The sequence below is a fragment of the Aptenodytes forsteri genome, unplaced genomic scaffold (genome assembly GCF_000699145.1).
Source record: "Aptenodytes forsteri isolate BGI_AS27 unplaced genomic scaffold, ASM69914v1 Scaffold270, whole genome shotgun sequence".
In the NCBI taxonomy this organism is placed as follows: domain Eukaryota; kingdom Metazoa; phylum Chordata; class Aves; order Sphenisciformes; family Spheniscidae; genus Aptenodytes; species Aptenodytes forsteri.
This window is the reverse complement of record NW_008794631.1, coordinates 1,585,028-1,600,692: the sequence shown is the minus strand read 5'-3', so window position 1 is coordinate 1,600,692 and position 15,665 is coordinate 1,585,028. Positions and strand designations below refer to the sequence as shown.

General features: G+C 40.3%; 1 protein-coding gene across 1 annotated transcript in view; it reads left to right on the top strand.

The window, feature by feature from the left end:
• Nucleotides 1-15,665, top strand: part of BMPER (BMP binding endothelial regulator) — a 132,488-nt gene that overhangs the window by 65,866 nt on the left and 50,957 nt on the right. Inside the window, exons 10-11 of the mRNA XM_019470535.1 lie at nucleotides 5,029-5,074; nucleotides 13,972-14,301. Coding sequence (XP_019326080.1) covers nucleotides 5,029-5,074; nucleotides 13,972-14,301 — 376 coding nt within the window. The remainder of the gene's footprint in view (nucleotides 1-5,028; nucleotides 5,075-13,971; nucleotides 14,302-15,665) is intronic.

The following is a 15,665-nucleotide window of genomic DNA, read 5'->3' as shown; positions in this document are numbered from 1 at the left end:
TCTGAGGTGAACGCAGAGTGGTGTAATTGTAACTTCACTTAATTGCTTCAAAAATTAGCATAACTTGAAACCTTGAGCTAAAGTCAGCCTTTGTTTCCTGGATTTCTGTCACTGACAAATTATTTTGTTTTAATGGCTCAAGCTTTCAGAAGAGGGAGCTCTAAATAGCACCTCATGTAGGGGCAGATCTTTGAACAGAACTGCAGAAGAGAGAGCCAAGTCGTTAGCATTACACCTTCTCAGTGTTTCCTTCTCCATCCTGGAAGCCAGTGGAGAAAATATGAGTCACAGACACCTAGGTATAAAATTTTAAATGACAAACTCTAGTTTGTAAAATTTTATATGTGTGAACTTTTGACAGCCAGAAGTGGTGGTAGAATACAGAGCCTGTACCTTGGTGCTCCCTGTTCTGCTGTGCCAGTGGGCTGCAAGTGCGATGCTTGCATCCTTAGTAGAGGGGACATCCTTTTCCTGTCACTCTGGCACTCACTGCGAGGGCAGTTCTCCTGTTAATGGGCCTCATGTGAGATGTTGCATACATCTTAGGAAGTGTGAACAAATGGAGCTGCTCTTCTGGGAACCTGATGTGGCTCATGGCAATCAGGTTTGTTCAGGCCATTCACAGTATAAGCAGGAGGTGAGAGCTTGGACCCTTCAGGTCTCTTCAAATTCTTTGTTGGCCGAGAACCTGGCACACACTGCATCTCATTTATATTTTCCCTGTGCTGATGCATTTCAAACGTTTAAGATGCTTCTGAGATCATATAACTAATTTGGCTTAATATAGATCTTAAGTGAAATACACCACTTCAGCAGTACCGATATATAAATTTGAGCATTGAGATGATCAGTTGAAGTGGCTTCTAAAATGAAAATAGTGGTGGGTAAAAATTTACCATCCGCAGTCCTCCGGCAGCATAAATGAATGACTGACAAATTCATTTAGCACTGCTACACGATCTGCTCCAAGGTTAATGTGAAGTCCTAAACTGCCCTGGACCTCCGAGTTGAGTCCTCAGACAAGGTCCAGTTCCTTAGGACTGAAAAGACCAGCTTTGTAACCCTGCAGCACCGTTCCCTCCAGTATCTAACCAGTCAGCCTGCTCCGTGCCTTAAATTGGAGTCTACAGCAAGTTGCATGCAAACCCACCCTCCTCCACAGGTACACATTACATTTCTGCTCTTCAAAGCTAAATTGGAAGGACAAGTAGGAGAAAGAATGTAAACTCTAGAGTGAGATTTATTTTCCTATTCCAAGTGGGTACCAAGTAATTTTAAAGCAAATAATGTATGCTAATGGATTTAAATCTTTTACTTTTCATGTGTGCTCCACTCTCTTTGATGAGATATTCTGTCACAAATCTATAAACATTAATTAAACACACCACATTATTCAAGATAAAGATATATTAGTGATTCTGATACTGAAAGTCTGGATATCATGCATAGAGTTATGCTGCTGTCTCTGCAAACCGTAGGAGTGTGAACTCCATTTCTTTTCTCTCTTCACAATATTTCTGGCTGTAAGCAGTCTCTACTGACTGTTGAAGACTGCTGTGGAATAAAATGCTGTTTACTGTCCCTTAGGGTGTCAGGCCACATAAAATTATCTCATTAAAACTGTTATGGTACACACAACTGAGTGTGAGAGGATTGAAGATTCACAAAGAACTTAACAATTTTATTCCTTGACTTTAATGCTTTACCATGCAGCCTTAATACTCTTTGCATGATGTTGTGGGGTTTTTTGGTGATGGAATATTATTTAATTTATCAACATAGATTTTGGCCAATTATTTCTTGAAAGAATGGGTTTCAAAGTGGTAATTCCGCAGAACTTTCCAATACCGTGCAACCATTTGTATTATTCAATGCGTTGGTGGCAAGCTGACATATTTTTGAAGACTGTTTCTGCCATTTCTTTCATTTTCTTCATAAGGTTAGGCACATTTTTCTCTTTCTTTTATTCTTTCTTTTTGGAGCATTTAATCCTGTATCAGTAATTACAGGAAGTGTCTTTCTTAGATTCTTTTCATCTGCAGGGGAGGCAATACATCTCGCAAATTCAATCCCTCCTGTCATATTTATAGTAAAATCAGTCTTCCTTGGGCTTCTAGTGAGCCTTGTGGCTTGTGGTTTCTGTTTCTTACTTTCTGACCGCTGACTCCACATAGATACTCCCTCTCTCAGTTACCTGGAGTGTCAGCCTGCAAGGTGTGGTACATGCTGGCCCCCATCCAGCAAAACTATTAAGCATGTGTCCAGTCCTGCTGAAGTTAGTAGGTCCTCCATGTGTGCTTAAACACATGCTTAAATGCTTTATAGAAAGGGAGTAATCTCAAAACTTGGCAAGACTGAGTTTCAGAAATCCTTTAGACCTTTTCTTACCTAATTTGCTATTCACTTGCCCTAGCCCTGCTCCAGCCTCTTTCTTGCCTTGTGCCATCTCCTTTCCGACTGCCCATCCTTATCATTTTCCATCTCGCCTCCTCTTGTTTTGCCTTTGCATTCCCCACTAACAATGTAAGCCTGTGATAATGGTCAGTGGTCATGGACATGTCTCTTTTTGTACTGCTAGAGGACAGCCTGGTGAATTTTACAGCATACAGCCTTTTCTGAGCTCCAAGGCTGTGCAAAAGTTAATAGAATTAAATTCATGGCATGTGAAGACATTTGCAGAGTTCGATTCTGTGGGTAAATTTTGAACCCGTGAACTTCAAGTGAGTTGAAAATTTATTCAGAACACGTTCTCCCATGTCTAGCACAGACTGCATTTAATGTTATACACATCTGTTATTATTACAAACAAAAAGTTGCTGTTTTTACTCTAGTGCCAAATGAGGCACAAAAAAACAACAGCTGTTGCTATTGCACAACCAAACAACCCCCTTCCCCCCGCAATTACTCTTGCCTTAAAAAAATAGAAAATAAAAACCTCAGACATAAAATTGAAAACCTCATAAAAAAGAAGAAAAATCCCAGAAAATAAATAGACTCAAATGTGGTCTGCTTATAAATATTCATAGGGAAAAATGGGATCACATCACTTAGCCCACTCCTAAGGGAACCCTCAATGCTAACGAACTCTTGCAGCACATGTTAGCAATAATGGGTTTCCTTATTCTACAAGACAAAAACAGGATCTCGGGCCAACATGGTGGCTCAAGTAACCAGCCTCAGCAGGCTGCCTTGGAGATTCCAATTTCACTTGAATTCTTGCCACTTCCAGCTCGGCTGATGATTTCAACTCTTTTATTGAAATGGAGAGGTAAAGCTGTGCAGTGCAGTGTGTGGCATTCAGCTGCACGTCTTCCGTTCATACAAATAAGTGTTGCCCAGCTCCCTATTTCTGTGCAGTTTGAACGGTTCCTCCTTTAAGGGGTTTTGTCCTAGCAGGTGCTTGGTAGGTCTCCCTGTTGCAGCCTGGTCCTCAGCTATTCTCTTTGCTCTGGGGCCTGGTGGTCAGACAAACATCTAAGCATTGCCCACACTGCCAGTGAAACTCTGATCCAGCCCTTTTCTCAAGTCCAGATGTGCCTCAGGTCTGTTCATGTGCAGTTGCACATTCAAAGACAAGCTTGCACTGAACTTTTATGCCCTGCGGATGATGAGCCCAAGTGCAGTCATCACCAAGCTCTCATTCATGCCATCTGGGTACATCAAGCATGAGCAGGGTGGAGCATGCTCCACTTCAGTCTGCCAGCAGATACTTGGAGTTCATTTCTCCCCATGCACATTGTCAAAGTTTGGCAGCGCTATAGGCAGAAAGCAAGGCAGACAGCAATAGGGCTTGCTGCCTGTGCCCACTTCCCCGCTCTCTACACAGACCCGCCACCTATTCCTTGTCTGTTTTCATGAGGTTTTCTGCACTGTTGAGTATGTTGAATGGGCAGAATAGCACAGCTCCATTTGCTCACTCTAGCTGGCCTCTCCTTGCTCACCTGCTTGGCAGGGAACAGAAGCAGTGGTCCCACAAAGGGGACTTTCTCTGTGTTCAACTACTGTTGGAGCAAAGGGTCAGTGCTGGGGAGCAGTACAGCTCCATATGCCTCTTCCTTCCCTGTATGAGAATGCGGGTGAGCTCCAGTATCACCATAAGTTCTGTTATAACCCACGCCAGTTTTCACTTGGAAAAACACATCGTTTAGTCTGAAATTTTCCAGGCTTATACTCTAGCTTGACAGTTAGCTTTAGGGAATTCACGTAAAATCAGATAGAACATCTTTTAATTCAATGAAGACTGAAAAAGAGCATGAATGTATGTACACAGAGGCAGGCCTCCTGCTTCTAGCTAGCCTTGTATAAGACACAGCCATAAATAAAATTGACCTGGGCAGAGTGGTAAATAAAGGCTTGAACCGTTTGTCCATATTACTATGACTTTGTCCAGATTACTATGACTAGACCAAATTGTTTGCTTTTAGATGTTGCACATCCTTGGATGCATGCCCATTTACTTCACTGGGGAGATTGGTCCATGATCGGTAATACGATTTGGTGAGATACACCACAAGATTTAGCCATGAAAGAAATCTGGCCAAACTAGATCTCTACCAGTGCCTCCTTCCTTCCTTCCTTCATTTTTGTAGGAAAAGTGAATGATTTGGGGGGGAACGTGGGGGTGGGGGTGGGGCAGATTGCCTCTGTGTGGCAACTAAAAGGGTGTGCATAGGAAATGTATCGTATGTATTTTGGGAGGTGGGGGAAAAGGTAACAATCTTGTTAACCCAATGACTAAGTCTGCTTTAGATATCCGTGAATGCGAGAGTCCAAAACTCTCTCACACTCTGTCTGAAGAGAAAAGTGGTAACAGAGAACCCTTTTAGTATTTCATTTCTTATAAGACTGCCAGGAAGCTCTTTGAATAGTTCTGTCTGTTTTTAGCACCTGATATTTGAAGCTGTAACCAGGGCATTGAGTTCAAACACAACTTGAACTATTTTCAAAGGCTTATCCAGCCTTACAACATAACACAGTCATTGCTCCAAAACCTCTTTCATTAAATCAGCCTGTCTTTCTCCCAATTAGGGTAAAATCCTGAACAGAAAAGGATGCTGTCCTATTTGCACTGAAAGTAAGTTCTTTCTTCACATTCTTTGAATTTTTTTATTCTTTCAGAGAAAATAAATATAGTAGAAGTATGTTTGCTTTTCTGCCTTCTTTTTAGAGGTGGCTAAAGGGCAGGAGATTATTGCTGGCCACAGATTTTGCCTCCTATGAATCTGTAAATTTAAAATAAAATGCCTGGGTATTTTATTTTTATTTTATTTTATTTTTTCCAAATGACACTATTTTTGTCAAATCTGAGGTGCTGCTTTTTGAAGGATATAGTTGGCCTGTGAAATTTGTAGTTAATAAAATAAGCAAACGAATAGAATTGTTACTTTTAGGACTGGGTACCTTTTATATTTGTAAATAACAAATATAAAGTATTTTAAATATACAAATAACAGCCCAGCTATGTGTATATATAATCCAACACCTTTGCAGATGATTTGTGAGAGTTAAAAAAAGGTGTGCAGAAATCTGAGACACAGTCTGGGGCAGCAGTGGAAAGTACAATAGAAAGCTATCCTTCTGTCTGTATGATGTTTAGCTCAACCATCACCTTTTTATCCCTTTACTCTTCACTTCAGGAATAATCATCTTATGATATCACTTGTGTTCTCTCCTAGTCAGCAAAGCACTTACATGAATACTTATCTTTAAGCTTGTCCTATTTAAGTCAACAGGGAGACCTGTCTTCACTGAAGTTAACAGGATACAATTATGTATTTCCTTCAGAACATGTTTAAGTATTTTACCAAATAGGGACAGACTGCTAAAATGGGGTTTTATGATTTATAGGAAGGCTTCTGAAAAAAGGAACAGGTTTTTAAGGAGAGTGTTTCCTATTCTTTTGTCTAAAATCAAATTGGTTTTGGTGATCAACTCAATTCTGTGTGCTCTTGGATTGCACAAATTCCAAATGCTAAATACCTGTTTTTCCACTCTGCGGCTCAATTATTTTGAAACATGTAATTTGTGATAAAATAAATCTAGTTTGCAAGTCTTCAGTATCAAAATGAAATTAAATATAAGTGGCAACCTCAGAAACACTTGAAATAATACTGAGCATGCATTAGCATCATTAGTGTCATGAATTTATCAATCTCTATTTTGCCTCTGTTCTTATGTTTCAGTCTCATTTAACCTTTCTCATGTGTTCTTTTGTAACATGAGAGGGGAGGAAAATAACTGGGCCAGCCATTCCCTCAAAGCACTGGAGACCCTCTACTGTAAGGGGTTAAAAAAAAAAGGGGTTAAAAAGAAGACAGTACAGTGACTCCTTCAGAAATGCTGCCAGAGAATGATGACTTGTGATAATTGTTTCATGGGAGAAGGAGGCAAAAAATAGATTTCTTCAAAGTAAAAATAACTCATCTAGGAACTAGGTTACCTAAAAAGTCAGAACTTGATGATATAATGGTCACAACTATAAGACGTGAAATTAAGGGCAGACCATTGTTGCTTGTCTTCCTGCCATGCAGCTCTGTAAAGAGCCTGGCTCCATCTTCCGAGTAACCTCCTTCTAGGTACTGGCAGACAGCTCTTGGGTCTCCCGGAAGCTTTCAGGATAAACAACCTTATTCCCTTAGCCTCTTCTTATGGGTCCTGTCTGCATTGCACTGGCTGTACGTGAGGCTGGGAGGCTCATTGCAGTGTCCCGCAGTGGCATGCTCCTCTGTTGCCCATGAAACAGAGGGGACCTTTTTTTGGAGACGTGTCTCTCTATGGACCCATTTAGTATTTGGAGGAGAGATGATGCTGAGCTGATTCTAAGCTTTTATGATTAAAGGCCGTTCCCAGCTTTTATCAGGTAATGTAATCAAAGAGCTTAAATACCCACTATCATACAGCAGTGGTAGCCATTAGTGTTTTAACAGTTGCCATTTACAAGGAACTAATTCCACCTTTGCACCAGAAGTGCTGTAAATCTCATCACGACATAAGACAGGCAAAAGGCAAAATCATAAGGATTTCGGTGATGATCACTATCTCAGATAGTAATTAGAAACTTTGCTAATTCATCCAGTTTCTGATGAGATAAGATGTACGTGCACAGCCCTTTCCCTCACCCACCCACTCATGTTGAGTCTCTCTCCACATATTAACACACCAGACATTTCTGGCGGTCCAGCAGATATTAATTTTCCAATGTAAAAACAACATAGGAGGTACAAGAACATACTGTACACAGGAGAGCTTTGAGTACAGTTTAAATGCAGCCAATTGCTATGAAGTGGGTCAAAAACAGTCATGTTGTTAAAGGATACACTTTAAACTGAAAAAAAAAAATAATCAAAGGATAATTTTTCAAAGCAGTTTGTTGCAGAGAGAAAAAGTACCTCGTCTCCTAAAGGGCTGGAGAGTCTCTTTTGTCTACTGTTGCCGAAGTTAACTACGGTTAGTTTTGGCATGTTGCTGTTTAAGCTCCATGGCTGGTGTACAGTTATCACTAATTAAACACAGTGGTCATACCAGTGGAAAATTCAACAGTTTAGTTTATCCTGCTGTAAAAATGTAATGAAATGTACTCTTTTGGGCTTGATTTAGAAAAATCACCACTGACGTCAATTCCATAAATTAGTAATCCTATGTTAGACCAAGGTCATTTTCATATTAAAAAAAGAAAACACTAAACCTGAGTTCAAATAACATTAACAGACTGCTCTCAACTCCAGACAAAGATGGGAGTTTGCAGTGGAGGTTAAATCTTTGTTCTTGACAAAGAAGAATTGATAGCCCTTGCTGAAATTGCAGCATGCAGTACGAAAGCTTCCTACTGCAACCATGTAGATATATTTTAATCGTGATCAATAATCCTAACACAGTCTTACCTAAGTCATTGTGAGGCTTTATGGATGAAGTTTTTTCAAAGTGGACTGCAGTCATTTAGGTCTAGCAGTACACATGATTAATTTTGCTGTAAAGGCCTCTTTTCGGGCAGAAAATTTCATTCATCACAAATCATTCTGCAGCCTTTTTTAATTGACAAAATGACCAGCGGAGCTGAGCCAAACTCAAGGGCATTTGGACCCAGCCTTACGAGTAAAAGGTTGGTACTTTCACCTGGTCCTGCATCCTTTTTATTTGTTTTTATAGAAATATTGAAAAAATAGATGACTCTTCAAAGAAAAAAAAAAAAGGTAGGTATCTGTGAGAGCAGGGAGTGGGACTAAAGGACCACATAGGCCCCTGCTGGTCCTGTTTCTTGTGTTATTTCCTTGCCATGGAGAAACACATCAACAAAAAGACTGCAATTGTTTATTCATGCTGGAATGCTGTTCATGATTTACCTCCTCAGCCGTTTCAGCCGTGATGGTCTACTGTATAAATATGTATTTGGACAAATTGGAATAGCTATTTTATTTATGAAATAGACCATAAAGACTCCTGTGGAGTTTTTGACACCACACCTTGTAATGTGTATTATATCAAGCTGCACTATGCAGCATTTATGAGGAAAGTACTCTATGGCTATGCATTTTTTAAAGAAAAGCTAATGAAATTCTATTATGCGTGTTCTGTAGCTAGTTCTCAAAAGTTAATAATGTGTTCTGTTTGATTTAGGGCTTAATTCAGCATATGGGCTAATTGCATTCAAAGTTTCATTTTATTTTTAAAAAGCTGAGATATTTTTGAATTATAGATGGGCAACCAGAACACCTTTAACTGGTAAACTTGTATTTTTTCCTCCCTCTCCTTACTTAGAAAGTGTCCAAACCAATTTTAGTTATAATTTAAAGTATATTTTTCTTGGCCACTCTTAACTAGCGACAAGCCCAGAAGAGTGTGACCAGACATCTGGACATCTTGGACTTCAATTGACTGCTCTGATCTCTTGAAAAAATAAAAAAAGCTATTCCATGAGCACCAGAGCTAACAGAGCCTGGTTTCCTATGGATTTGTGTCCCATTTCCTTTATATCCCAACAAATAATAAACCCAGCTAGAGACAATATATCCTGTGGCTGCTCTGGAGCTACAAGTGCACTAATTGCCCAGCCAATATGCTTGTGCTCTCTGGCTGGTCAGGATGTGTGTGCTGACTGTCTGTCTGGCCTCCACCAAGCAATATATATATATCACCTTTCTAGAAAGGCTAAATACTGTCGGGGTGGGGTGGGGGCATTGGATGGAAGGCAGAAAGGTACTTTTTGGCAACCAGTTATTTCAATAAGTGGTTCTTACCTTTACTCAGCGTACTACTTACTAGAAATGAGTTGTCTTTCAGACTTTTATCCCTCCGTATTGGCCCAAACAGGTTGTGATTTCATAAACTTTTTTCTTTCCTTATGAGAGTACGTTAAAACTCGGGGAATGCTAAAATGTTCTTTTCCTTGCTGTTGCTTTTTCAGCTTCCTTTTTTGTACAGATAAATGCGTTTTCAAAAATGGCGCTCCTCGCCCACAGTTACCTTCCCCATGACCTTTTCTAATGAATTGGGTGCATGATTTTAAATGCAAGGAAAGCATGCTAAGAGTTCTATAGTATTCACTTTAGCACCTAAATACTATTATTATTAGTTTGCAAGTAAGCTGTAGAGCCTTAGGTGGGAGCTGAGCAAACTGCATGAATCATACATGTAGTTTAAGATTGTCAAATGTAAAAGTGTGAAGTCCATATTTAGTTGCTTAAAAAACAAATGTGAAAACTGCCGAGCTCCTAGAAGCTTTTATGAAGGCCAGAAATTTTGAATACTGATTTGGGAGCCTAAATGTAGGATTTCCAAAAGAGGTTTAGAGGTGTTTGCAGCCAGCTTCCAATAACGTTTAATCAGAGTTGAGTGCCTAAGGCGCTTTGAAAATCACAGCCTCCTGAACATAGCTCTGGGGCCCTCCTTTGAAAAATCTGTGTTTTTCAGGGACAGAGAGGGAATGGGTATATTTGCCTTCATGTGCATGTGTAGATGAGCAAAAGACGACATCAAAGATCATGAATGCCAGGTTCAAAATAAGCAAGAGGCAGTGGTTCTTCATGCACTTTGCCCAAGGATGTTGTGGATGCTAAAAACATTTTTGGGTTCAAGGGGAGACTGGACAAATTCACAGAAAAGTAGTCTGTCAAATGTTACTAAATAAAGAGAAACCATGTCTAGCTCAGAAAGTCCCTAAGCTGAAAATTGTTGGAGGCTGGCGGAGTCTTAGGGGGAAGTATCGTAGATAATTGCCCTTTTCTAACTCTACCCTAGACAGCTGATAGGCACAAGGAGTATCCGCAATAAGCTGTGAACAATTTACTGTGGGGAAAAAAGGGAAGGATCTTCACCCATGACCCTATGCCTTGTTAGCACAAGCTAGCAAAATTCATACTCCAGTGTTGGGGAACGTAGCTTTGGTGATGCAGCAGCACCTCTCCATCCATTATGTCCCAACAGAGGAGCAAGTCACACACGATCCTAAATAGAGAACCAGTGCTTCCAACAGATTTCAAAAACAGCCAAGCAGAAAGACTGGTTTGTTTCAGAAGGGGAAAAAAAAAGGAAAAAAAAAAAAAGCAGCAAACCATAAAACATGATGTGATTGAAACTCTCCCAAAAGGAAATAAACAACAACCCAAAACTTAAAAATGGCAGGAACTCTTTTTCATGCTGCCTGTCTTTTGCAGTCTTGTTACACCCGGTATTTAAGGTTTATTTCTAGGCCAACCAGTTCTTCTTACTGGCAGTGTCTGAGTTATCGCACACACTCTTGCAGGGTGTGGATTTTTTTTTAAAACCCACAATTTTAGCAAACCTTTCAAGAATGTTTTACACAGTGATATGAGAGAATCAATTATTCAGGCTGCTTTTAGGTAGATTTTCCCTCCCCCATTTCCTTGGTTATTAAAGAAAACAGTGACATTTGGATCAGACATTCAGCTATCCAGTCCAAAATACATTCTTTTTTATTTGAACTGCACTGCGTCAAGTTGACATATGACGTGACACGATGTAACATAACATAAAACAACATTACTCTGCATAACACATTAGAAATTAAAAATAAATATTTCCTTTGGATCCCATTGGTACTATCAATTTTACTTGCACATCTCTAAATTATGTTTGTTCCCCTCATGTCTTGCCTCTTAGCCACTTGCTTAGGTGAAGAACCAGCCTCCCCCTCCCGATATGTTAGTTAATAACATGTATAACATGTCCACGTTCTTGGCCTCTAGAAACACAGACAAAAAACAGTTCTCTCCTCTGAAATCTTCACTGATGTTTGGGCTGATTTTTTTGTTGATAGTTTCCTTGTTTTCATAAAAGTTGTCATTATGTTTAAAGAAAAATTAAAGCCTGAAAAAATGAAATAGAATCTGAGCAGGTGATAAAATGATCTTAATATTCATCATGCAGATAATTACACGAGTACATAAGGAAATCAGAAACATGTTAGTATGATTTAGTAATGGTAAAGTCAGATGGTCTCCATATAAAATCTACGTTTTTTTTTCCCATTGGTAAAAATTACGTTGATGATTAAAAACTATATGGTTCCTGCCAATTTATGGAGAATCAATTAATCTTTTTATAGACTTTGGAAAACAGTTATTGATATCCTCATTGGTATCAATGAGGAAAATGAGACTCGCAGAAGCGCACGGTTTTAAAAGCACTCTCTTAGATAAGTGTCTTGGTTTTCAGGCTCTGCTTGAAGTCCATCAGGCCTGATTTCCAGAGGTGTTGATCAAATGTGGTTCATTTTGACTTCTAATGGAGCTGTCAACGTGATGTCCTTGAGAAATCGAAACTTTTGTTCTACTGGCTTAGCTAAAGAAGCGTGCATGTGGCAAGTTAGCTGTAAAGTACAGATCTCCCAGGTACCAGCTCTGTGATGGCACTGCACCATGTGGTGAGGGAGACTGAGGTTAGACTTTAGGAAGACCTTACTTGCAGTAAGGACAGCTGAGCACTGCAACAGGTTGCTGGAGGCGGCTGTAGAGTTGCTGTTACTGCTGCTTTTTAAGAGCAGGTTAGATAAATGTCTGTCAGGAATAACATAGGTACAGGTGATTCTGCATTACAGCTGGAGAAGGAAAAGGTAATGTCTCCTGGGGTCCCTTCAGCCCTGTTTTCTGTGTCTCCATGTAGGTGTCCTTGGACACTCTTTAACTACAGCTAGAAAAACACCAGAAATATTATAGCTGCTTTAGCATAGCACTCTGCCTGGGCTGAAAAACCCTGCTGAGGAAGGTGTATTGCGTAGCCAGAGCTGCATTGCACTCCACTGAAGGAATTCCCTGCCTCTTCCCCGTAACATCCATGTCTCCTTTTTTGTAGGTTTGAGTTTGCCTTTTTTTAGCTGCCTTTTCAAGCGCGCCATTGTTAGTTGGATAATTTTTTTTTCAGTGAATAAATTGTATTTCTTGTTACTCTCCCCTCCTTTGTTGGGTTTTGGGTTGTTTTTGTTTTTGTTTTGGTTTTGGTTTTTATTGATGCTGTTCACAGCACTCTGATTACTGAGTCAAATTTTGTTACTGCACCAAGCCCTGCCCCTAAAACAGGCATCATCTTTCAAAAGCAGCCTCAGCCCATGGGTATCCAGCTGGCAGTAGCAGTGTGCATTTCTCTGCCTTGAGACTCCTTCTTCCAGGAACAGCAGCAATGAGATGTGGTTAGGACCCGTTGTTATACCAGAAGGCTGCAATGCAAATAAATTTGCTGCTCTCTTTGATTGCGAGGCAATTCAATCAATTGCTGGGTAACTGCAGGGTAACTCAGCATCACTGACATGAGTGTGGAAACGTTCTGCCTTTGAGCTGCAGCCTGTCCAACCAGCATATGGCTGCAAACATCAACAAGAAATCCCCCTCCATTTGTAATGATGCAAATGATTGGTAGAGATACCATGCCCTTAAATAGTCATTGCGTCATGTTAGTCATGTACTACAGACTTTTAGTTGGTAGCATGATAACAATAACTACTACAAGTCAGTTGTGTATAAACAACATATATGATAGCTTGTAACACTGAATAAAGATGCTGGTTCTACAGATAATTTGGGAAAAAACCCGTAAATATACCTAGTTTATAAATGTACAATATTTATAAGTGTGTCTATGTAAAATACGGACAGAACCTGCTAAAGTAGTCTGATGGCTTTTAATTTCAGGGGATCACCCCTGCCTAACTGGGGGACATTAAAATTAGCCTCAAAAATATACATGTGATGTTTTGAATTCTGCTTCTGTTAGTGGATTAGGCTTTGCTCCCACAACACAACTTAAGGGTGGGAGCTCATCCCAGGTGAATTTAACTGTCTGAGAGGAATGCCTGTAGTCTTAGATACTTGTTTGCGCTCCCAGAGCTGGCAGCAGAGGGACAGGCCCCTCCAGAGAGTAATTCCCACGTATTAAAAGAGATGTCTAACACTGGTGAGATGAAAGACTTTCTAGTCATGTCTCTTTTGCTCTGTCAGTGAGAGGGAGACTGGATGAATTGCTTAGACTAGACATTTCATGTTTGGAAAGCTGAAGCTAGGTGGGAAGGCTCCCATCACACATCTCCAGAGACGTGGGCTCTGCAAGCCCAGGGCTCTGCCTGCTCTGATATCATAAGTGGGGCTTGTATTTCCTGGAAATGAAATAATTTGAAAAAAATCACAGGCATTGTAACAACCTAAACTGTTCAGGTGGTGCATTATGTTTAAGAGACAAACATATAGTTTGGAAGATGTGTCTTTGGTTCCTAGCTACAGGTTAGCCTTCCTATGCTGCCCCAAGGATCAATTGGTCTTTGCTTCCCACCCGCTTTGGGAAAGACTTCTACTAAAGCCATGAGGCTTCTGTTTTTCAAAAATATATATTCCTGGTGGGCATCAGCCAAATCTGCCCTGTAGGGCAGATAGATTAGGTGAGAGCGGTGTCTTCTAAGTTCTTATCAACTGCTTTTTTCAAACTTTGATTGATCCTGATATGGCGCTTTTGTTTCTCACTCACCTGCAGAGCCTGGAGTTTGCACTGTATTTGGAGACCCTCACTACAACACTTTTGATGGACGGACATTTAACTTTCAGGGAACATGTCAGTACGTTTTGACGAAAGACTGCTCCTCCTCTGCCTCGCCCTTTCAGGTGCTGGTAAAAAACGATGCCCGTCGGACCCGTTCTTTCTCCTGGACAAAGTCAGTGGACCTTGTGTTGGGCAGAAGCACTATCAGCCTCCAGCAGCACCTCACAGTGAAGTGGAATGGGACACGCATCTCACTACCTTGCGAGACACCGCAATTTCAGATCGATTTGGATGGTTATTTGCTGAAAGTGACAACCAAAGCAGGTAGGGCGTGTGTGTGTCTTCTCCTTGAAGAACTTCTCACGTGCAACATGAACAGTAGTCAGTAAAAAAGCATGATAACGGTAATAAATGTAGTTATAACTCTTTAGAGATCTGAGGAACCCAAAGTGCTTTCAAAATCCCTGCAGCCCACAAGCAGACAGAGGTCCCAGCTATGAGTTTGAAGTCTTTGCAGAACATTTGCTAAGCTATGTTTCATTCTGCAGCTGACAGTTAATGGCCTGCATAGACGAATATGCCATGATTTTCCTTCCAGTAACTTAAGAGTGGCTTATGCCACCAAAGGTCATCGTTTGATAGATAAGAACAGAGAGGAGATCAGTTCTTAAACATAACATTCAGTTTTTTTCCCAGCTGCAGCGACATACCTTACAGTCTAAGTCAGCAATTATATAAAATCATAGTTACTAATGGCTGGAATGAGTTTAAGTTGTCAAATTACAGTAACATTTCACTGGGGCTACCCAGCAAAATGGAGGTCCTGGTGTGAAAACCAAGGCCTAATTGCTTGGCTTGTTGGGCTTGCTTTATGCTCGAGTAAGAGTTTGTCTGTGAGGAACAGAGAGTCCTCAGCACCAGAAGCAAAAGGAAATCAGAAACTTCAGAGAATCTGGTACCTTATTTGTAGAAACAGGGAAGGGAGATAGCAGACTCTCAGGTCTTTTAAGTCCTAGAAAATACATTAATTGTCAAAATGCTAAACCAGAGGACTTACATGTGTTTTGATAAACTGATCTGAAACTATAGTATCCTTGCATAGATAAATACTGAGGGGAAGTTTAAAACTTTCTCATTAGCATGTGTTAGGTACTGATGTAGTCCTGAGAGATTTCACTTACACAGTGAAGTACTGTTCAGTGAGAATACTATTTACTGTTAATTCAATTAAATGCCATGTGAAAGCAGTGAAACCAATCTTTCTTATGGAGTGATATGGTCACAGGCGTGACACATAGTTATACTCATTATCTAGCATGATTTTTTTTCAAGGGGGACACTAGCACCCACTGTTGAGCTGAGAATTTAGACACCTGTTCATATAGCCCCTGGAAATGTAAGTCTGCATAATGTGGATCCCAGCTCTGGGCTCATTCCTCAAAGTGGCAATGCAGATTTTTGTGGCTGTCTGTAAAATGTACACAAGTTGACCATTATTCACAACTTCTAATTAAAAGCATCTTGAGGGTTTCTCTTTGCAGCCAGCTGAACGCTATGAATTCTGGCGATGTGGATTTCATTAGCCAACCACAGGCCAAGGAAAGGTTTTCAATCGAAGATGAATGACAGCTAATCCTGCTGCTATTCTATTTGTCTCTGGTGCAAGCCTAATAAATGACTACACACAT